General features: G+C 34.3%; 1 protein-coding gene across 4 annotated transcripts in view; it reads left to right on the top strand.

Annotated features, from left to right (window-relative positions):
• The window catches only part of CSMD3 (CUB and Sushi multiple domains 3), a 712,079-nt gene that overhangs the window by 156,937 nt on the left and 531,633 nt on the right, over window positions 1–23,509 (top strand). For all 4 annotated transcript variants that reach the window (XM_066990669.1, XM_066990670.1, XM_066990673.1 and 1 more), the window contains exon 4: window positions 7,647–7,841. In XM_066990669.1, the coding sequence (XP_066846770.1) occupies window positions 7,647–7,841 (195 nt within the window). The remainder of the gene's footprint in view (window positions 1–7,646; window positions 7,842–23,509) is intronic.

Below are 23,509 nucleotides of genomic sequence, written 5' to 3'. Positions count from 1 at the left end.
GTCTGATATAATTGAATTTTGGACAACCAAATTTCAATCTATTTCATATTGCTGTAAATGTGTCTTCTTTCCTAGTATTTGGGTATGTTGGGATATACAGTACTCATTATATCCACACACAAACTACATGTTGTACTTTTGAAATTGGTCTTGACACTTCCACTATACTACTGTATAGTAGTGTTCTCTCTTGTAAGAAATTATATATGCATTGCTTTTTGAAAGGCTATCTGTGTACAGCAGTGTTCCAGTATTTCCAGCCCTGTCCCAAGCGACAGCTGGAGTGCTCCCTTGAACAGCATATTCCCTGAATCACGCTCAGGTTTATCTAGCAGATGAATTACTGTGTGCAGTGGTATATAGGAGTGAACCAGCAGTCAAGGACCAGTGCCACGCAGTGATACAGCGAGGTGAACAACCTAAGAATGTAGGGATATTCCATTTCAAAAGTAATAAATGAATATTAGCTTTTAATGGGGGTATTTCATAAGTGTTTCAGTGAGTGAGTACTCATGAAGTTATGCATTTTATATTGATAGTGTTTCTCAGTTTAGGTTGGGAAAAGATATTTGTAATAGCTGTGAATAACATCTGTGATAAAGGGTTCATCCCCTTTAAAAAAAAAAATACTAAATTTATAGAATCAGACTTAATATGTGAAGAGCATTAATCTTCAATAGAGAAAATAGAAAATAGAAAAAAGTTTCCACAGAGCTAAACACCATATTGTAATAAGACAAATGCATTTCTTGACTGGAGTATTTCCAAATATTTTTCTGTATATTTGGACATCAAATTACAAATTTTGTGCTTAAGCAGTTCAGGGATGACAAGCTAATCCTGATTTTATAAACATTATAAAATATTTTATTCTTGACTGAAAATCTGTGTAAGAAGAGAGTAATTTGAAATTTCAACACCTGTTTTTTGGACTTTTTCTGTTTGAGTGAATGCTGAGAAAGAAAGAGGCTGAGCTTCTGCCAACCATGTTTTTAAAAGTCTTGTCACATATATATATATATTTAACACGATTTAATTTGAATAGTTTATTAATTAGTATTTATAAGGGCCTGAATTTATGCTAATTAAACTTATTAAATGGGTGTGCCCATTCCTACTAAACAGAACTCTCTGAGTCATGTTTTACCCGCAGTCTTCGAACAGAATTTCCATTGACATTAATAGGAATTCTTCAACATAATGAAAACTGAATATTAAAAGGACGTGTTGAAAAGTATCAAAAGGTATTTTGATCCCAGTGTTTTATCATCACATATAAAATGAAGGACAAGTAAGTTCATATATACCTTGTTTCCAGGCAGAACACTAAATTCACAAAGCATTTTGTTTGTGCTCAGGCAAACAATTTTTAAACTCTGTACAAATTTATGCTATGAAATATCAATAGAATAGATGAATACCTATGGATATGACTGCACTGCTGTCATTACAAGTAATATGAGCTTGACTTCGTAATCTTTAAACTGTCTAGTTCATGCAAACACAAGCAAGGTAAACCTTAAATCTGATGGAGAATAATTTCCCAAGTAGCTAGCTAACTTCTCAGGTTGTAGCCCGTAGTGAATTTTAGAGTACTGTTAAAAAAAAGATCGAACTGATTAAAGCTAGCTACTACCTACATACACTCCAGTTAGCTATAACCATGTTTCCTTTTTGTAGTGTAAATCATTTTACCTTCCATGCAAGTGTTCAGTTCCTTGTCTATTCTAAGCAGACATCGCAACACTGAATTTAAAAACCAAAGATTTATAGTTCAGGCAGAATCACTGTTAAATTGTGGAGGACAAAATACAAAGTGTGGATTGTAGGCTGGGTTGGGCGTCTTATTTTTAATACACTGTGTTGTCTTAAATGAAAATGGAATCTTAAAAGGTGTAAATAAATGAATACATCTGTATCCATATGTACTTTACAGTTGTAAAGTATCTGCTAAAAATTGCAAACCTGATTCTTTTTTAGCTCAATGTAAATGAGATTTTGCTTGTCCCACAATGTCCAGATTTGTGATAAGGGACTTGAATTAAATTAAATGCAATGCCTAGTGAACATGGTTTCCTCTCAGTGTTATTGTATGTCCCTACAAAAAGAAAAGTTGTTTGGATTTCTAATATTTGCACGATGAAAGTGAATATTTGTATAATTTTCTAATAGATAAAATGTTTATTTTTAAATAAAAAGTAGATTGTAATTACTTTATTGATGTACACTGTTTTTTTTATTCATTTAATGATAATTATATGAAGTAGTTTTGTATGAGTGTTTCTCTTTGGTATTTAATGTTTATCATGCTAGTTCATTTATATCTAATTAAACAAGATTCTAAGGATATTCTTTCAAAATTAGATTGCATTGTGAGTTAAATTTTAAAGAGCAATGGTCATGAAGAGAGTATATTTATTTATTTATTTTGCCTTTATTCCTGCTAATTCTTGAATAATGAAATAGAGGAAGTTAAGACTGGAGACAGTTGGAAATTCTTTATTCTTCTCAAAATGCCAGTTTTCTAAACTAAGAACTTTTGTGTTAATAATTCCGTTCTATTAAAAAAAAAAAAAAAATAAAATAAATCCAAGACAGTATTCCAGTATTCTTACATAAACTCTCCTTATTTCTTCCAAGCTTCTGGAAACCTCTTACTTTTAATGTGTAATAAGTCTCTGATGCTTATCTGGAAGCCTGGGAGAACTATGCTTTAGTAACGGCTATCCAAACTATCACTGGGGAAACTGAATGGGTTTCAAGGTTTTGGTTCTCTAGGCAAGTCTCTCTGTCTAGGGTCTAGAGTTTATACATAATTCCAGGATTCCTGGCAAATGAATTGTTCAGCCTTATAGATCACTTAAACTAAGAAATCTGTGGCTTCCAGTTCCAGTGAAAAAAATGTGACTTTGCAAGAAATATATTTCAGTTAATGAAAGAAACACTGATGCTTTGAAACAAGTTTTGTCCTTCTTGTTAGGCTATTAATATGAAAACAAGCAAATATAGGCTTTTGTCCTAATTTGATCTGCAATTACATATTACCTGTCTTTACAAACTAAATTTCTTGAAGTTTGATCTGTTGGAAGGATTGAAAGGCTTTCAGAGATATGGAAATTAAAATTGATTCTACTTATCAAAAAAGATGAGACTAATACAGTTATTTGTTGAAAACCAATGCATTTGTATATGTTCAAAATTCATGTACTTGTAGTTGTTCAAACTGAAAATACTCACAGAAGCAATATATTTTAAATTGTATAGTTTATTATTTACTTTATTATTTAGAATCAGGAACAAAATGACTTGAAGGGTTAGAAGTAGTGACATACTCACTAAATTACTTTCATAATATTAAAAGTTAATGGAAAAGGTCAATTATTCTTTTTAAATAAGTCATATAGTAATGTAACAGGAAAATGAGTTTAATTTTAGAAGAAGGTTGATTTTAAATCTGTGCTTTAAGATATAATATAATTTCATAATAATCGTGCTGTTTTCACCCTGATGGACAACTAAACTCTACCACAACCACTATCTTATTTCCCCTCCTCAAAGGAAAAGAGTGAGAAAATAAGATGGAAAACGGCTCAGGGGTTGAAATAAAGACAGGGAGATCGCTTACCAGTTACCATAATGGACAAAGCAGACTCAGCATAAGAAATATTCATAGAATTTATTGCCTATTACTAACTATAGCAGCAGGAAACTAAATGCAAACTAAAAACACCTTCCCACCCCCTTTCTGCCCCCTCTGCCTGAGTTGGACTGGAAGCAGGGAATAGGGGTTGAGGTCACTCTGTAACACTTTGTCACCTGATGCTCATACATCTTCACCTCCAGCATGCAGTCCCTCTCATGGAATGTATCTGAATTGATCCTATGTGAACTTCCCACAGACAGCAGTTCTTCAAGAACTGCTCCAATATGGGTCCATACCACAGGGTTCATCCACAGGTGGCAGCTCATGCCAGATCACCTGCACCTGCTTGGGCTTCTCTCCATGGGCTGCAGCCCTGGCCTGGAGTCTGCTCCTGCGGGGGCTCTCCATGGGCCAGAGCCTCCTCTAGGGCACGTCCACCTGCTCCACTGGGGGCTCCTCCATGGGCTGCAGTGTGGAGATCTGCTCCGTGTGGGACCCATGGGCTGCAGGGGGACAGCCTGCTCCACCAGGGGCCTCTCCACAGGCCACAGGGGAACTGCTGCTCTGTGCCTAGAACACCTCCTGCCCTGCTTCTGCACTGACCTTGGTGTCTCTTTCTCGCTGCATTTTCTCATTCCTCTCTCCCAGCTGCTGCTGCTGCACAGCAGTTTTTTCCCTTTCTTAAATATGCCCTCATAGAGGTACAACCAAACATCACTCATGGGCTCAGCTTTGGCTAGCAGGGGTTGCCTTTTGGAGATGGCTGGAATTGGCTGTTAAGGGGCAGCTTCTGGACTCTTCTTACAGAGGCCACTGCTGCAGTTCCCTCATGTGGAATAAGTGCCTGAGGTGACTTGGAAATTAAACTGATATTCACATTTTAAGGAAAAGTTACAGCATTGAAGAAGCTTCCAGGGTAGAGCAAGCTGCACTACATAGAAGTTCCCTAGACCTCCAACCTTAGATGTTAATCACACTGGGGGACCTTGGTGTTCTGACTCTAAGGGGAAAAGGATGGAGTGTGGAGCGGAGTGGGGACACCATGTCTAGGATCTGTGGTAAGATGGGAACTTGATTGTTCTTGTTCACACCGAGACCGATAAGCTGCACATTTGCTCCCCTGAGTCAACAGCCTGTCATATTTTTGACAAAATGCTGTATATTTTAGTGAACTTTACTCATTATAATATCATTATAATACCAAAACACATCTCCACCCCAAAAGCTATTTGCCTCCAAGGTGTGATCACCCCTCACTGAGCATGCACTCTGAATTTCTCTGAGCTTATACCTTTAAAGAAAAGTGAGAAAAATTTGCACCAATTGCAACCAAGATATGCATGACTAGAGTCACTCAAGCTCCACCTAAAGATAGAAAATAATATAAATTTGACTTAATGGGGGGGAATATTAGGCCTTCTGGGATGAGTTGATGAGTTAAGCCTTTCTCCCACCCACCCCCCTCCCCGGGACACCTTTGGATCAGATTTGAACAGTTGGTTATAACAGGTGTCTCCATGGAAACTTAGAAATCTCTGTAGAGTCTTTATACCCTTTAACACGTTTATAGACAGGCTGTGTTACTCATGCTTTTGGTATTTGAATGTACTTTGGAGACAGTGAATTTATCACCGGCAATCCAACAAACCTGTGTACCTGTTGCTTTAATAAATTGCACTACTCATTAAATCTGCCTGTGATAGTTCTCAGTGAATGCGACCAAACTCTTTAAGTGTGGCCATGGTAGTTCATGGAACGCAATTAGAGTGAGAATGTGCTACGTTATTTGTGAATCTATAATCGTGATAGTTCAGTACCCTGAATGCAACCAGACTTATAATGGCTAATTGGGTATACCCTTAACGCAACACCCCACTACCAAAACCTTGTTGCATAAACCCAATACAATAATACATTGCCTTCTTTAGGTAATTTTTGATGAGACAACAGTAAGAGTAAAGCAAGCAATTTTAGGCATTGACTGTTAAAGACAACACTAGTCTTTGTATTCTTAATTTTGAAGGACTGGGTATCTTTTTGTGGCCTTTTCTCATAACACTAGGGAATACAGACATCTGAAAGATTTCATCTTCCTGGATAAAAAAAAAAAAAAAAAGAAAACACCACTGTGTACAGGTGGAGTTTTCAAGTTAATTGAATACAACTTTATAAGATAACCAAAAATCACCAGATGATATTCTAACCTTTGTTTTGAAATTGTGTGATGACACTGAATAACTTGAATGGCCTTGGAAACACTTTTTAAGGATTTAAGAGTTATCTTAAGGACAGAACACACAGCTTGATAAAGCCATAGTAAGAACATTTCGGTGAGCCTTGAAGTGACCATGATGAGACAGGTCACTATCTTCTTAATTCTGTGTTGTGTCTTTGTGCAAGGTAATAAGAATCAAATCCATCTCTATACAGTTTATCATATTATTATGTGAGAGAAAGAAAGTAATGACAATAATAGCAGCACCATCAGTAGCTAATGTGCATATTTAAGTATTCCTATGTTCATATTCACATCAAAACACGATTGCTACTGCAAGTCTTGGTATTTGTATACACATATATACATATATAGCAATTGTATAGAGACATTTATAGCATACAGAGAGAGACATATATGGTTATACTGGGTTCCTCCTTTTAACAATTGTTTAATAGTTATTTTCATGGCTGGTATCAGAAATATAATAATATATCATATTTCTTGGTAGTTCTTGGCATAGAAGTTGGACATTGTAATATAACTCATGAGCCATATTGCTTATTTTGATAAACATTTCTGCTTTTTTTCTTTAATCAAAATGTACTGTCACAGTTCTATTTTTTTGTTCTTTTTTTTTCATACTGTATTTAAATACATATATATATGTATGTGCATTTACACACACTCATGAGCACATTGGGCATGCAGAGGAATAGTTTAGTTACACAGAACACAGGAAAGGAAGTAAGATAATACATATATAACCACCTGCTGTTGTCTTGTTTCCTTTCTTTGGTGGATTAGGGAAATTTACTATGCATCCAAGTACAGGTTTACCTGATTTGCCTCTTCCCTTTCAGCATTAGGATTTTAAATAAAAGTATTTACAACTTGGTACAAATTTTGAAGAACACAGGCCAAGTAATTATTTCACTCACACTTTTTGCAAAGTCTGTCTTTTTACATCTATTCACTAAAGGTCTTCAGTAACAATAGGCATGAGCAATGTTGTAGTTAAGCAGTTGATAATGATGACACAACATCCAAAAGAATATACAGTTGAAGTGCAAGTACCACCTGAACTCTAAGAAATCTGCTCAGAGACCAAACTGTGACTCATTTTTGATTCTCAGTGGTTTAAATCCCTGACTCAGAATCCCAGAAGTCACACAGATCTATGGTATTACATACATTTAAATTAACCAATACTTTGCTCAGATATCAGTTACCAACAGTATTTCATCACTTTTGTCTTGTTATCTAAAACCTAATAAATCATTTAACATCTTTCTGATCATGCTGATTTGTTAAAAACTCGTAGTGTTTGTCCTTGAATACTTTTTTTCTTTCTTTCAAAATTGCTTGATTTAGATTTGATGTTCTCCAAATCTGTATTACAGCTTTGTTTACTATTTTTGTAAATATGTACAACTTAATTGTCATTTGTACAACTTAAGAGTCATGAATATATCAAGTTCCTTTCTTTATTCTTCCTATGTAAGCAATTCTTTGCTAATGATTAAGAAAAATATATGAATGTGTCTATAGCTGGGGTTTAAGGAAAACTTATTTTCATATAAGCACATTCTGCTTTGTATTTGTGGACACATATGCAAATGCTCAATAGACTGAGACAAGCTTTTTCAATGTTAAGAGTTGAAAAATATTCATTAAAACACATTATCTACCCAAAGTTGCGCTAATTTACATTTTCTTTATTTTTCAGCACAACACAATATTGATTTATAAAAATATTCTAAGTAATAATAAATATTTATTCTCTAGAATTACAGAGTAGCTCCTGTGGCAATCCAGGAATTCCACCAAAGGGTATCTTGTACGGTACAAGGTTTGATGTTGGGGACAAAATCCGATACAGCTGTGTAACTGGATATATTTTGGATGGCCATCCTCAGCTTACTTGCATAGCTAACTCTGTGAATACAGCATCATGGGACTTCCCTGTTCCTATTTGTAGAGGTAAGAAAAATGCTACAATGATATTCTCAAATATATATAATAATAATACTATGTATATTAGTTTGAATTACCTAAAATGTCTGTTTAAATTGCTAACTTTTAGATTGTCATCAAAGGAAAAAAAATATTTTAGAATATTTTTCTCTTGCTCATATATATCTATCTCAGTATACACACCTGCTAATTTTTCAATAAGTATCATAGTAAAATTACATTTTTCGTTTATTTTAAAATGCATGCAATGACATTTCAGAACTAGGAACATAATAAGTAGAATATGAATGCACATCTTCAACATATTTACAATTAATGCAATGTAATTTTGGGATCTATTCATACTCCCTAAGAAGTATTAACAAGATATTGAGCAAATAGAAGTTTGTTAGTACCACAACACTTGAGTTAGAGGGACTTGCCCTCATTTACAGTTAGATTTCATATCTTAAAAATTCTATAGAATATTCTGTATTATAATGGAAGGAAAGCATACTAATATTTAAGAATAGATAATATTTATACAGAGTGTTGTGTGCTGTATCAAAAATTTGTATTGTAAAGGTATTTATGTATTTATATATTTATATATTCTGTAAAAAATCACATATTTCATAGAATATTCACTTAATGATCTAACAATTATTATATGTCAAATCATTTCCCTTTGTTCAAGTTAGAAATATAACAGAACTAGGGAATCATGTTTTATAGGTAAATCTTATTTTCTGAGACTTTGAGAGAGAACTAATATTTGCACATTACTGAAAGAAGCTAAGCTGATAAAATGGAGGAACTATATCTACACCAGAAATACAACCAGATATGACAGAGAAAGTATTTTGAGGAAGCACTGTTATGTCTGGAAAACTTGAGATCCTTTTCTGGATTCACAGGTTAACCTTACAGAATGTAACATTTAGATTTCTCTGAAACATTTGACTCTGTCTTACAGAGTTGACAAAAACATTCCATCTGAAATTAGCATTCTGATTTAATAAATAACAACAATAACAACCTGTTGAATTAAAACCTGATTAATAAGTACCACAACAATTTAACTAGATATGGGAAGTGCATATCATATATGGAAATACCATTCTATTCTTTCTTATTCTTGGTGTAAAGCTATGATTATCCATGATCTCAAAGAAAATGCAAAGTTATTACAGATAATGCTATTTTCTAGTAAAATCACTAATAACTCCTAATTCTTTCATTCCTACATGCCAGAAAATGCTGGCACATAATGAGAAAAATATACAATCAAGGCATAACTACAAATTTTAAGGAGATGATTATAAAAGATTTGATAGAAAAGTGAATTTGGACAAAACTTAGACTCGTAAGAAAGTAGAAGGTTAAGGGACTTCAGCTTAGACCATTGTCCAAATTCTTGATCTGCCAATTTTGAAATGCGTTGACATTCAAACTTCATCCTGAAATGAAGATGACAGACTTGAACTTGAGGATTCCACTTGTCAATCAATCATCTCAGTCACAGTGTTACATAAAATTTCTTTTGATATATCTCATTCAGGAGAACTTTTTTTTTTGTTTTTATTCCAAGGGAAGTGAAAATGCACAGTGCAACTTTGGAATAATACGCTCCCAAAGTAGTCTTGTGCTTAAATATAACTCCAACATGTAAGCAGAAGACTATCATATATGAATATAGAAAGTACACATTCTTCTTGATCATGATTAAAATCTGTAGGGAAAAACAGAGTTGATAAATTGGGAAGGATTCAGAAAAAAAGGAAGTAAGTTATATTAGGTTTCAAAATTATAATGTTATCTAGAGACTGAAGGAGATCAAACTTTTGACAGTATGTGAAAGAAGATGTGACTTGATTTACTGTAGAAACTCATGCAGAAGGGCAACATTTTTTCAGACCAAACAGCTCCCTAGTCTAGACCAACAGCACTGAAGAATCTAAGGAGTAAAACCCTGACGATAATAATAATAATAAACAATAAAGACAATAATAACAATAACAATAAAAACAATAATAATAAACACTGTGTACATGTTATTAGTGGTGGTTACTAATTACTGAAATTACATGTAGCAATGTGAAATTCTTGATTTAAGTTTTAACATCAGGCTTAATGGCTTAAAGGTTTATTGCACCTGGATACTGTTAGGGTATTTTTGGTCTAATTTCAATGAAAAATGTCACTAATTACTGTAACTCTATGATTGATATTGGAAACATCCAGCTTTACATTTAATATGGAAACCTTTGTGATTCCATTCCAATAGATTTGTCCTAATTTTGTCTAATGTAATTATCCAAACACAGAATTCTGCAGGAGGTTGCTAAAGGTGATTATGCAGTAATGAGCTTCTTATCTCTTTCTCTCTGTTTGCCATGGAGACTTTCTTAGATTAAACACTTATCTATAAAGAGTTCCTCTGATAAATGTTTTACTGTTCTCTACCAATGATCATTACATTTAAAACAGAGAATCCTGAGACAAATGAGTGAAGTTATATGTATTTTTGAGAGTATATATATATAATAATTGCTTTTTCTTAACCTGAAACAACTTGACTACTGTTTCTGTTAGATGGCCAGGTCTCTTCCAGTCATGCATACACTAATAATCTGTTTTTATGTAATTAGTTGGACTGAGAAAATGCAGAATACTTCAGTGCCACTACCTGGCATTTTCTGATTTGTTATGACAATAGCATACAGAAGAAAAAGACCCACAAATAGCACAATAGTATACTTTGTTCATTATTAACTTTGTATCAATAAAAAATCATATTTTTTATTTGTCTTTATATATTGGAAACAAAGCAAAGCTCTGAACTTACGGCATGCTTAGATATCAGCTCACAGGTGTCTTTAAATCATGTGTGTGTAAATATCACTGTTATTTGCCTCTTGTCATTCAGAACAAGTAAATTTTGAGAGTAGTATTTTTTTAGATCATTCTTTTACATTGCCTCCACTTTGAATGAAGAGAGTGGAAGGAGGAGGAAGAAGTTGTGCTTGTGTTTTAATGATCTAATTCTTACAGACTGACATTTAAATCAGTAATAAGATTCTTCGGAATCAACAGTGCCTCATATTGCCACATGTCCGTACATGTGCCCATTTACAGGTTTGTGGTTTAAATCTGATGCATAACACTGATATTTGTATTCTTTAAGTTCTACATTTTGGGCCTAATTTTCTTCAAAGAGAAGAATGTTCTTCATCAAATGCCTTCTTTTTTCCTTACTAGTCTCTGTGGTACCATATTGGAAAATTAGTGCACATGCCTAACAGTTGCTTTATTTCACACCCTGTTTCTCAGCGAACATAGTTCAAATGCACAGATTTTTTCACCTGCCATTTATGTGTTCTGACATACATACGTATATTTTATTTTCTATTAGAATTAATAGAAATGCAAAAACACCTTAATTAAAAGAAAACCAAATTGGTCAATTATACTGTGCATAACCTGTGACTAGTTTTAAAGTCTTCTTCCTTGACAAATTAATTTTGATAAGGTTATTTTCAACAGTGAAGCATGACAAAAGATTTAGCATATTGCTTTCCATTCCTGAGATAATGTTGCAGCTTGTAATTTCTCCATAATGCAGCAAGGTATGAATAATTTACTGAAGCTAATAAATAAGGTTACAGTTATGTGTATTATTGTCATTTTATAAAGATTATAATACTTACAAAAACAAATGGGTATTCTGACTTTTATATTTTTAAAACTTTTCCTGTTCCAGGGTAAAAATAATTATCATCTTATAAGATTTTTCATTCTAAAACTGTTTCTTTAGAATTCAAAATTTTTGAAAAAAATACAGAAAAAAAATTAGAGTTTTATGTATATTTTAGTTATAGTTCTATTAAAATATTTTCACTGGTGCTTGTATGTGTAGCTGCAAATTATTTATCACTATTAAAGTAGTGTTCAGTTGCTCATAACTTTGTTGTTCTAGTAATAACTCTCCATAAATGTTAAATTAATATTGAACTTCTTTCCAAGAATCATTACACTAGTTTTGGGGGTATTTTTAGAGCAGGATCAAGAAAAGGTATTAATTTACCCCTACAAAGTTACTGAGCACTTAATAAAAATGTAGTAGGTATATAGACCTATCATACTGAGATAAAGTACAAGCTGGACAATGCAAGGAAAAAATAAGATTCATATAAAATTTACTGTGTTTCACTTAATGAAACAAAATAATGTATTCTGTCATATTCAAGTAATTTCAACTGTCTAATGGGAAAAAAAAATAATATTTTTGAATTTTTGTCAGGATATCAGATAAAAATATTGGAATCTTGCTTATGGTTAGAATTTTCAATTTCATATAACAAGATGTATAGACGATATACAAGGCCTATTTACGTGATTGCTGCTCAGTGTTTGGAATTCCTGGAAGCTGTCTTTCTCAAGGATACAGGACAGGTTGTTACCATGGTGGAGGATTAAAGCATCATTGCTCTTTTCTCAATGAAAGAGCATAGCAATTAGAACAGAAGGGGAGGTTCTTCCTTCATACTTAAGAAGCTGTCTTGTTCTTGTGAGAACAATCTTTTGAATTGGATAAAGTTAGTGTATTAGTATAAAAACACACAGAAACAAACATACAAGCAAATGCAAGCATGACAATAGTTAGGTAAGTTGTAAATTGAGTTTTCCAAAATTCCTATTGCCACTTCGCAATGTTTTCCAGATATATGTGTCTATTCATTTATTTTGCTGACAATTGACAGTATTGATGCTATCTGACTTTAGATTCCATTATTTAGATAGTTATGTCAAATCTGATTGTTTAAGATAGCCTTCATTATCAATGGACGTAAATAGATCCATGCCATTTTAAAATAAAAATTATCATCTCATAGAACTTTAGACTTCTGCTTAAGGATGGCATAAATTATGCCTGTCACCATACACAGAAATTTTCATTTCTTTCCACTGGCTATAAATATAGATTAAAATTATTAGTTCAGAATATTCTTAATCATTATGAATACGTGTACTATTCAGGAAAAAAAAAAAAAGAAATACAAAAGAAAAATCATTCAGGTTACAAGAATTAGTCTTTTCACTTTCACTTATTCTGCTCTAACTGAGTGTTGTAGAGCATATTTTAACATGAGACTCTGAGTATCCAGTAGTTTGAATTCACTTGGAGTTTTTTTTGGACAGAAAATGTTTTGGCTGCAGTTACTTTTTTTTTTTACATTGACAAAATACATTTTTACTTCTCTGATTGTGGGAGGATATTGTTATTCTTTGTTTTTTGTTTGTTTTTTTTTTGTATTTCGTCAAGACAGGTTAAAGTGCTTGTTACTACAAGTCTCAGAATTCTATAATTCCGATTTCACATATATATATATGTACATATAAAGATATGTTTATTTCTACTTAACTTTACAGATGTAATCTTCATTTCTTCTTCTTCAATGGATTTGTTCCCAATAAACTGTTTTTTATATATTTATATATTTTCAAGTTATCTAACATAATATTCACATTTGGATGTGAATATTAGAATACTCAGCTCACTATTGAAATAATTTGCCGTTTCTTGTGTGAAGAACTCACTGGAGAGGAAAAATTGTTAATTGCAAATCACTGATGTATTTCTGTAACTACATATATTCATGAGTACATATATATATGTATATATATGTACATATGTATTTTATACATGAAGTAGGTTTTAGGTCACACAGAGCATCTTCAAATGACATAAAAGTTTACTTATATATCTTGTATACTCTCCAAAATATTTTTCCTGGAGGGATATATGTGTTTATTATGGCCAATAACAGGAATTTTTGGGAAAAAAAAAATGATTTAAACTTCACTAACCTACCAAGAAGTATTCATATAACAATATAGATACTTCACAGACAGATAAATTTGGTTGCATTTTGGTAAATGATTTTATGACAGTGTGGCAAATAGAAACAAGTAATATAGACAGTAAACAAGCTGCCTCTGCCTCTGCATGTTTGCTGCATGCTGGCTTTGTATGGTGTGTAAAGAACAAAGCAGGAGAGAAAGTCGAAGTACTGTACTTGATGTCATACCATACATAAACTAGTGGAACTGAGAATATATACAGGAGAAAATAAGGTGTGCTAACTTAAAGGCAGGAATAAATTACAACTCACAGGGAACAAGCAGTTTTATCTGAAGTCATTTCCTGTATACAAACAGTTGTCACCACTTATTCTTGGAAAAAGCCCCCATATAGCCAGGTGAGATGGATTAAAAATGTGTTTATTTAAAGAAAGTAAAAAAGAAAACCTATGTGCTTCATTTGTAGAATTATATATTTGTATATAAGATATGGACATAACATGAACACTAATGACTGAGCTGTTTTTCAGAGATAGTTCCACAGGTCCCTTTCAAGACATTGCATATCGGTGGCTTATTACTGCCAATGCTCTTATCATTGCTTCATTAAAAATGTCAAGTGGTCTACAGATGGCAATGATGCTCCCTTAAAATTAGAGAAGTTGATTATTTTATTTTATTTTTTGGTGGGGGCTGTAATGAAATAAGTCTACCATTACATTGATATAGCAGTATAATATAAATTCAGTGTGTTTTCAGGTATGTGCTTTCCAAAAGAGCCCAGAAGTTCTGCAAAATAATATCTTGAATCACCTTTTCTTAATGAGGACATTACATTGAGTTTAGCTGCTTCAAATTTTTGTGACAAAAAAATTATGTGGGTTTTTTATTTTTTTTTCTTTATTTTAATTATCTTTAAAATTTGCAATTTTTAAGACCAATAGAATTAAACTTTTGGCTCAAGGAAAAAAAGTATTAAAACTGTGCTCTAGTATACCCTACCATACTTGCTCATATACCCTATCATACATCTCATGTTATCAGTGTTTTTCTCAGGATAGTATCTGGTTCTCATTATCAGGGTCATTTCACTTTAACACACAGTATACTTGTGTGAACAAATATATCTGAGCCTGAAGAAGAAGAATTCCGTATATGAATTTTAATTTGAAATTGTATTCATGATTCTATTATTATTCAAAGTTGAGAAATTCACTGAATTATTAGAAGCTACTCTAAGTCATTGTTGATGTTCTATGAATCAGGAAACTGCTACAGTCCTATTTTATTATGTTAATATTATCATATATTCCTAACAATACCATGAATATACACTAGTTTTACTGCACTATTAATGAAAATATTCTCATTACTTATATATATATCCTAAACTGAAATCATTAAAAATCTAGAAGTAATAAAAATGATGTAACACAGTATGCTTGTTTTAACCAAGAAACATTACTAGGGACTTTTCTGATTTGTTTTAATACATTAGATTCAAGTTCAAAACCTCTTGTGTTTGTTCATTTATGACAATTATGACCACTTAACTAAGGTCATATGATGGATAAGAACTTTAAAAACTCATTCTGCTCACCTGTGAAAACTTGTGTTCAAGGAAGTACTAATATATTAGTGATGGTAACCTAAAATAAATAATTGCTAATTTTTAGAAAGCAAATTCAGTACATGTATTTTTTAAAAGAAAATATTTTTATTTTAATAGCATTTCTTTTCCTCAGCATTTAAATGTTCAAAGGGTGATTAAGAGATGCAAAAGATCAGGATATTGTTTAACAGTTTAAGAAGCAATACAAAATATCTGAAAATGCTTTCCCGATTCATCCTTTCATTAGAAATTTATACATCCAGGTCAGAATATTCATCAGAACATCAGAATCACACTTTCATTTGGTTTGCATAGTTTGGCTTTTGAAGTCCTTATGAGATTAAACAGATTTTAGGAAGTGATCCTTCCACTCCACTCAGAATTGGTGAGGCTGCACTTGGAGTATCGTGTCCAGTTCTGGGACCCCAGTACTAGAGAGACGTGAACACTCTCAGAGAGATCTATGGAGGGCTACCAAGATGCTCAATGGACTGGAGCACTTCTCTTATGAGGAAAGGCTGAGAGTAGAGACTGTTTAGCCTGAAGAAGAGGAGGCTTAGGGGGAAAATTATCAATGTCTATAAATACTTGAAGGGAGGGTGCAAAACTGAAGAAGCCAGGCTCTTTTCAGTTGTGCCCAGTGCCAGGACAAGAGGAAATAGGCACAGACTGTAAAAGAATAGGTTTCACCTGAACTTCAGGAAGCACTTTTTTATTGCATGGGTGATGCACTGGCATAGGTTGCCCAGGGAGGCTGTGAAGTCTTCCTCCCTGGAGATCTTCAAAAGCTGTCTGGACATGGTCTTGGGCAAATGACTCTGAATGATCCTGCATGGACTAGATGACCTCCAGCTGTCCTTTCCAAAAACAACCATTCTATAATCCTGTAAATTTGTATCAGTACTAAGGTCAGCAGCCCTAAAATCAGCTAGAAACTGACACTAGTGGTGGGCAAATCCTGAACATTATAGAGTCCAGAATAAAAAATTATAATTATATTCCTGATATATATATATATATAATTATACAGTCCAGAATAAAAATGACTTTATTTATGACTTTATTGATCAGTGCAGTAACCTTCATTTGGAAAATAGGCCTCTTAAGTTACATCTCCAAACAGTAAGACTGTGGAATGCAGCAGAACTGAATTGTTTCTAAGTAAATTAAATTATGTTTAGAAGAAAGTATTTGTAACTATTTCAGAAAGGGGGCATTTGTAGACATAGCTCACACAAAAGTAAAGAAAGGGCAGAACTAAGAACGCATTATGTTGCTACCTTTTGTGGAAAAAGTACCAATATGATCAAATTTGAGAACAAAAGTTTATTAAAAACAAACAAACAACTGATACAGGCAATTAAGAGGAAAAGAAAAAGACCAGATTTTAAATTCAAGAATTCTATCCCGGCACTGAACAAAATAAAATTTATTGAATATCAAAATGCTTGAGCCCATTGCTGTGTTCAAAACTATCAATTAGGACTACTTACAGTGAGTGGGTGGAAGTTAGTGAAAGTGGTTAATGAAAAGCTTGAAACACTGTTTTTAACGCATGTTTTCAAAAAAAAAAAATTCTTAAACAAAGACAAAGGATATGGAAGTAAACAATGCATTGACCATATTCACATACGAATTTTGAAATTGTTTTGCAAAATTATCACAGAAAACAACACAACAGTGAGAATTATACAATCAATTGAAAGGGAAAAACTACTTTGAAGGATCAAGATGATTGAGTGGGAAGGAGTAACTTGGAAAAGTAAAATACCATTTTAGGCTGATAATTGACAACAATTTAAATGGTTTGTTTTGGTAATATGTACAGTGCAGTCATCAAAACATAATACTAGAGCATTAATTCAAGCAAAACCCAGTCTTTCATGTGAGATTTAAAGCTAAATTATAGTCAAGTCTATTTGTTGGAAACCTTTACAGACTATTTTAAGAGAAGTGTTAAACATATAGCTCTATCTCAATTCCAGTTGGGCTAGTAAATTTTGCTTATGCTACCTAATTACTTCACTCTTATATTCTGTTTGGGTTCATTTACTATGTGGTATTTATGGATAAATCCTTTCTAATGGTTAATTAGCATAAATAACATTAGTAAAATAATTTGAGATACTTTGAAAGTAATTACTGGTAAATTCCAGGTTCATTAACACAGTTTACTAAGCTGCTTAATCCAAAAGCTTTGGCAGCAATGGGTTTTTAAATAGACTAGTATTTTTTTTTATTATTTTTTATCAGAATATTAAAATTATAATTTGATAAAACTTTTCGTATCTCTTGATCACTGCCAAAAATTAGAATTTACCTAGGTATAAATGAAAATTGTGAGAATATTAGTATTTAAATAACACTCTGCAAGCACTAATATATACCTCAATGTTACTTACATCTAGAAGGCAAAAGTCTCTAAGAAGTCTTAAGCCCCTCAAATATTACTCCAAGAATACAACTGATTACCAGTAGTTGTTTGTTGCTGTTTTGTTGGTTTTTGAAAGCAAAAGATTTAATTTCTGAAATTCTAATATGACATTTTAACATTCTTCAAGGCTACATTCATTAACCTAAAGAATGGTTATTGATTCTCTTATGGAACATGAATCATGTTCTTCAGCTTTAATTTATCTTCATGTTTTCATCACTGGCAAGACTGTTGCTGCTTTATTTAGATATTAAGACAGCATTTTCCCTATTCATTAAGATGGATTTCAGATCTGTAGCCTGTCTTTAAAGTGATAATATTTACAAATATACACTAATGACACATCCTCATAGTGAACAATTTCTTCTTTATATCTAAATTAAATCTACCTTCTTTTAATTTAAAACCAGTACTCCTTGTTCTATCGCTACGATCCCTGATAAAGAGTCCCTTCCCATCTTTCCTGTAGCCCCCCTTTAGGTATTGGAAAGTTGCTATGAGGTCTTCCAGAGCCTTCTTTCCTCTAGGCTAAACAACCTCAACTCCCTCAGCTGTCTTCACAGGACAGCTCCAGCCCTCTGACCATCTTAATAGCTCTCCTCCTGTTCTAACAGGTCCATGCCTTTTTTATGCTCTGGGCCAAAAGCTGAATGCAGTACTCTAGGTGGCGTCTCACAAGAGCAGAGTAGAGGAGGACAATCACCTCCCTTGACTTCCTGGCCAAACTTCTTTGGATGCAGCCCAGGCTACAGTTGGACTGCAAACACACATTGCTGGCTCATGTTCAGCTTTTCATCCATCAACACCCTCAAGTCCTTCTCATTAGGGCTGCTCTCAATCCACTGATCCCCCTATACTGATATTTGGGATTGCCCTGCCCCACGTGCAGGACCTTGCACTTGACCCTGTGGAAATTCATGTGATTCACATGGACCCACTTCTCAGGCCTGTCAATGTCCTTCTGTATGGCATCTCTTCCCTCCAGCATGTCGAACCAACCACACAGCTTGGTGTCACTGGCAAACTTGCTGAGGATGCACTTAATCTCACTGTCCATGTTACCAACAAAGATGTTAAACAGCGCTAGTCCCAGTACTGACCCCTGAGGAAAACTATTTGTCACTGGTTTCCACTTGGAATTGAGCCACTGACCACAACTCTTTCAGTACAACCATCCAACCAACTCCTTATCAATTGAGGGACCCATCTATCAAATCCATGTCTCTCCATTTTAGAGACAAGGACGTTGTGCAGGATAGTGTCAAATACTTCACACAATACTGATAGATGATGTCAGTTGCTCATCTTTTCTCCAACAATGCGGTAACTCCATCCTAGAAGGCCACCAAATTTGTCAGGCACAACTTGTCCTTAATGAAGCCACACTGGCTGTCACCAACCACCTCTCTGTTCTCCATGTGCCTTAGCATGGTTTTCATGAGGATCTGGTCTGCATTCTTGAATTACGGAATTATAATCATAGTCTTGGGTTGGAAGCAACCTTAAAGACATCTAGTTCCAACCCCCCTGCCATGGGCTGGGACACCTTCCGCTACACCAGGTTGCTCAAAGCCCCAGCCAACCTGTCCTTGAACACTTCCAGGGATGGGGCATCCACAACTTCTCTGAGCAACCTGTTCCAGTGCCTCACCACCCTCTGAGTGAAGAATTTCCTCCTAACATCTAATCTAAATCTTCCCTCTGTTTGTTTAAAATCATTCCCTCTTGTCCTGTCATTATCTAACCAAGCAAAAAAGTTGTTCTGCATCTTTTTTTATAAGAGCCCTTTAAGTATTGAAAAGCTGCAATGAGGTCTCCCCACAGCCTTCTTTTCTTCAGGCTGAACATCCACAGCTCTCTCAGCCTCTCTTCATAGGAGAGGTGCTCCAGCCCTCTGATCATCTTTGTGGCACGGAGGTGTAACTGGCTGGCCTGTAGCTCCCCAGGTATTCCCGTTTTCCCTTTTTAAAAATATGGGTTGTGTTTCACCTTTTTCTAGTCACTGGGAACTTCACTAGACTACCATGATGTTTCAAATATAATGGATAGTGGCTTAGCACCTTCTTCTGCCAGTTCCCTCAAGCCCTCGGCTGCATCTCATCATGTCCTGTGGACGTGCATACATTCATGTTCCTTAGACTGCATCCCATGGGAGGGAGCCCAGGTTGGAGCAGGGGAAGAGAGTGACCATGAAGGAGCAGCAGAGATGAAGTGTTAGGGACTGACCACAGCCCCCATTTTCCGTTCCCCTGTGCCACTCAGGTAGAGGACATAGAAGAGGGTGGATGGGGGGGGGAGGAGAGACATTTTTAGTTTGTTTTTAGTTTCTCACTGCTCTGGCTTGTTAATAGTAGATACTAAATTTTATTAATCTCCCTATGCTGAGTCTGTTTTGCCCATGATTATAATTGTTGAGTGATCTCCCTGTCCTTATCTCAACCCTTGAGCCCTTTCCATCATATTTTCTCCCCCTTTCCCTTTGAGGAGGGGGAGTTAGAGAGTGGTTGTGGTAGAGCTCAGCTGCCCAGCTGAGTAAAACCAGCACACCACAAGACATAGTGAGGCAGCTCATAGAGATGGAGTTTGGTTATGGGTGGGTACAAGTTACTCAGGAGAGACAGGCAGAGAAGATGGAGTGGTGGCATCTGTGTGAAGGTGCAGCTTGGAGGTATGGAGCTGCTGTTGGGGATACAGGATGGGCTGGCTTGTGGCTCAGGAACAGAGAATAATATGGGTCACACTGGAAGGGTTACCCAGGGTCAGGGTGAGGATAAAATGAAGTGAAGTGAGTGTGGGTGAAGTGTTCTTTAACAGCTCAGGGAAGTCTCTGATTGACTCTCATGGGGGACTGTATCCTTCCTGATAACATCAACATGGCAGGATGCAAACAATAAAGATTTCAGAAGATATTAATGAATCCATACCCATGTCTCACAGCAAGATTTATTCCCAGCAGGTATGGAATGTTGGAAACCAATTAAGCAAATAGAAGATAAGAATTTCTGTGAGTCATTGATCAGAGTTTACAGTTACAGCATATTCTATTCTGCTCTCTCAGGGGCAAGTGTGTCCAGTTATTCACCTAATTGTTTTATGAGGGCTGTTTTAATTTTTTCCCACTTGTAAAATAATGTCCTGGGTTTTAAATAACACTTTAACCTGAAGAATGCTAGAATGCTGTCTTGATTAGTGTTTTTGTTTGTTTGTTTGTTTCAGAATTAATATGAATTAATTACTGAATTACAGGTAAATGAGCAGGCTTTTATGTTTCTGTATTGCCCATGAAATAAGAGCCCTGTGGTAAGTCACAAATCAAAGGTCTCCAGGGTCTAACCAAACTCCAGGATTACTACTAATCCAGCCAAACTCCTAGACTACTACTGTGTTTATTGACTGCAATCTATAAATCTCCAATATAATACAGATTGGCCAGAAATACTGTACCAGATTCCAATTTTCTAACTCTATGCAGTAAAAAACTTCAGCTATTTCCCAGCTGGGTTAGAACATAGGAAGTCCAATTGAGAGGCTTTCTAAATTTGCACAAAAAATTACACTAAAAGCTCTCCTTCCTGTCATCCATGGTATTTCAGTCTTTTAATTTTTCTAAAGATCAGTCTTCCTTCTTAGTTGTTGTTCCAACTTTGCATAATGGTCAGAAAGATCAACAATCTACATAGCAAAGTTGCTGGTAATGAACTTTGTCATCACTATTTAGATACATTCTGAACAAGAGCTTGAAACTTGTCAGCAAATCCCGGAATATGAACAGAACGAGCTCATTTCTGGACAGTGTTCAGGTATCTCTGTTAGATAAGGGCTTTCAGTTAATGCATCAATATAACACACATAGAAAAATATGTAAAAAGTGAAGATATATATTTATTCATTAAAAACAAACAAATTTATTTAAGTTAATGATGCTGGTCATAAAACTTGTAAATTGAGGAAAGAAGATGGAACTCTGGAACAAAAATACATTTTTCTTTTGAGCTGTGTTTCCCTTCCCCCAGCTATTTATTTAGGGAGTTCTGAAGACAAACTGTTCACATCTAAGTTTAACATTTGTCATAGCTACCTCCAAAGATTTCATGTTGTTAAACTACCATTTCAGCTTCATATGAAAAACTAAAGCAAACCAAAATAGCAAATGAAGATAAATGAACTGATTAAGTCACAGACTCTTCTAGCAGGTCGGTAAACAGTCAGCACATAATTTTCATGGTCTCTTAACAGCTCCCCCCAGCAGCAACAAATCTTGGTGCAATACATTTTGTAATACTATAGATGAAAATTTTCAGAAAATAGTTGCTAGTATTTATTATGAACAAGTGAAGTAGAACTGTGCAAACTGAAGCCTTTTGTAGAATCAGAAAACAAAACAAAACAAAACAAAAAAAAAGAGCAATTCGCAGAGCTCGCTACTGAGAAGAAGTATGAAAGTCCATCAAACAATAACACTGAAGTAAAGGCTGCCCCTAAGAAAGCAAGGCAATCCTGTGTTAAGGCATAGGTGTCTGGAAACAATTTTCAAGTGCCTGAAGAGTTGGTATATGCTGTGATTCAGTTCTCAGCTCCACTGTTAGCAATTCTAGGTCCACTGTGTATAATGGGGAGTTTTTCATACATGGAAAAAAGTCTGACATTTTGGCTACACCTATGTGCATATGCAGATGATCACTCCTACTAAATATGTAGATAAATGCATTAAAATGAGAGTATTCTTGTGGAGTTTCTATATAAAAAGAAATGTTACAATGTTTGTACAGTTTCTTGACATAAGGTGTGTTAGGTGGCTGGGTTCAACTCAGCTCAAGTAGATTTAGTTTTCTGGTGTTTTTATTTTTTGCAAGTTTATTTGGAATATCATGCATTGTATTGCTTCTCTGAATTTGTATTACTTTCTATCTGTATTATTTATTTATTTATTTATTTATCATGGAAATTAATTATAAACTAGGTGCAACTGCAGAAATGCTGTAAGTCAACATTACTTTGTCCTTCTCTGTAATATATTTGCAAAGTTATTTTATTTTCCTTTTCTTTATGAAAAGTATTCTGTGTACTTTGACAATATAACTGCAATTTTAAATGAAGTGTTTTACTTAAAAACATAAAATAAGTTGTTGTTAGATGATGAGGAAGTTCTGCTGTATACAATCACCTGTTCCCCAGAGAATTCCTTCCAGCACAAGGGTAATATTTTCATGAAACAATGCTATTAAAGCTTCCAAGATGTCTCGTCTTCCTCCAGTTTCCACCCTCTCCATCCGCATCCCCACTCCATGCTTATTTTAGCTAGCTTTTATTGTGCATACAGTGTAGGACGTAGATTCACCTTACTCAGTTAAATTCTTAACAAGTCAAGCCATTATTCCATGGACCAAAATTCAAAATCCAGTGATGATTTATTTTTCATTATTGTTATTTAAAACATAGTTGTCATCTCCATTGTTCTGGAAGTTTTTTTATTATTATTTTATTTTTTATTTCTCCCCTGCCCCCTCTATTTTTTTATTATTATTGTTTTCCAATAAGCCAATGTGTTTTCAAAGAGTTCAGATTCTTGGTTCCTAGATACAATTTCATTCTGGACACATGAACTAAATGTTTATTAAATTTTTTCAGTACTATTTCAATACTGTTCAGTAAATTTCCAAGCTTACATTTAGATTTGTAAATTCTGAGCCAGGTTATGAATTAATGTTGAATTAAAGTTTAGAACACTTTCTAGAAAAGTTTTAAAAATTTGTCAGTGTGTTAAATGTATTTCCCTGTGGGTTG

The sequence above is a fragment of the Anser cygnoides genome, chromosome 2 (assembly GCF_040182565.1).
Source record: "Anser cygnoides isolate HZ-2024a breed goose chromosome 2, Taihu_goose_T2T_genome, whole genome shotgun sequence".
In the NCBI taxonomy this organism is placed as follows: domain Eukaryota; kingdom Metazoa; phylum Chordata; class Aves; order Anseriformes; family Anatidae; genus Anser; species Anser cygnoides.
Note: the sequence above shows the minus strand (reverse complement) of the source record. Positions and strands in the feature narration are given on the sequence as shown.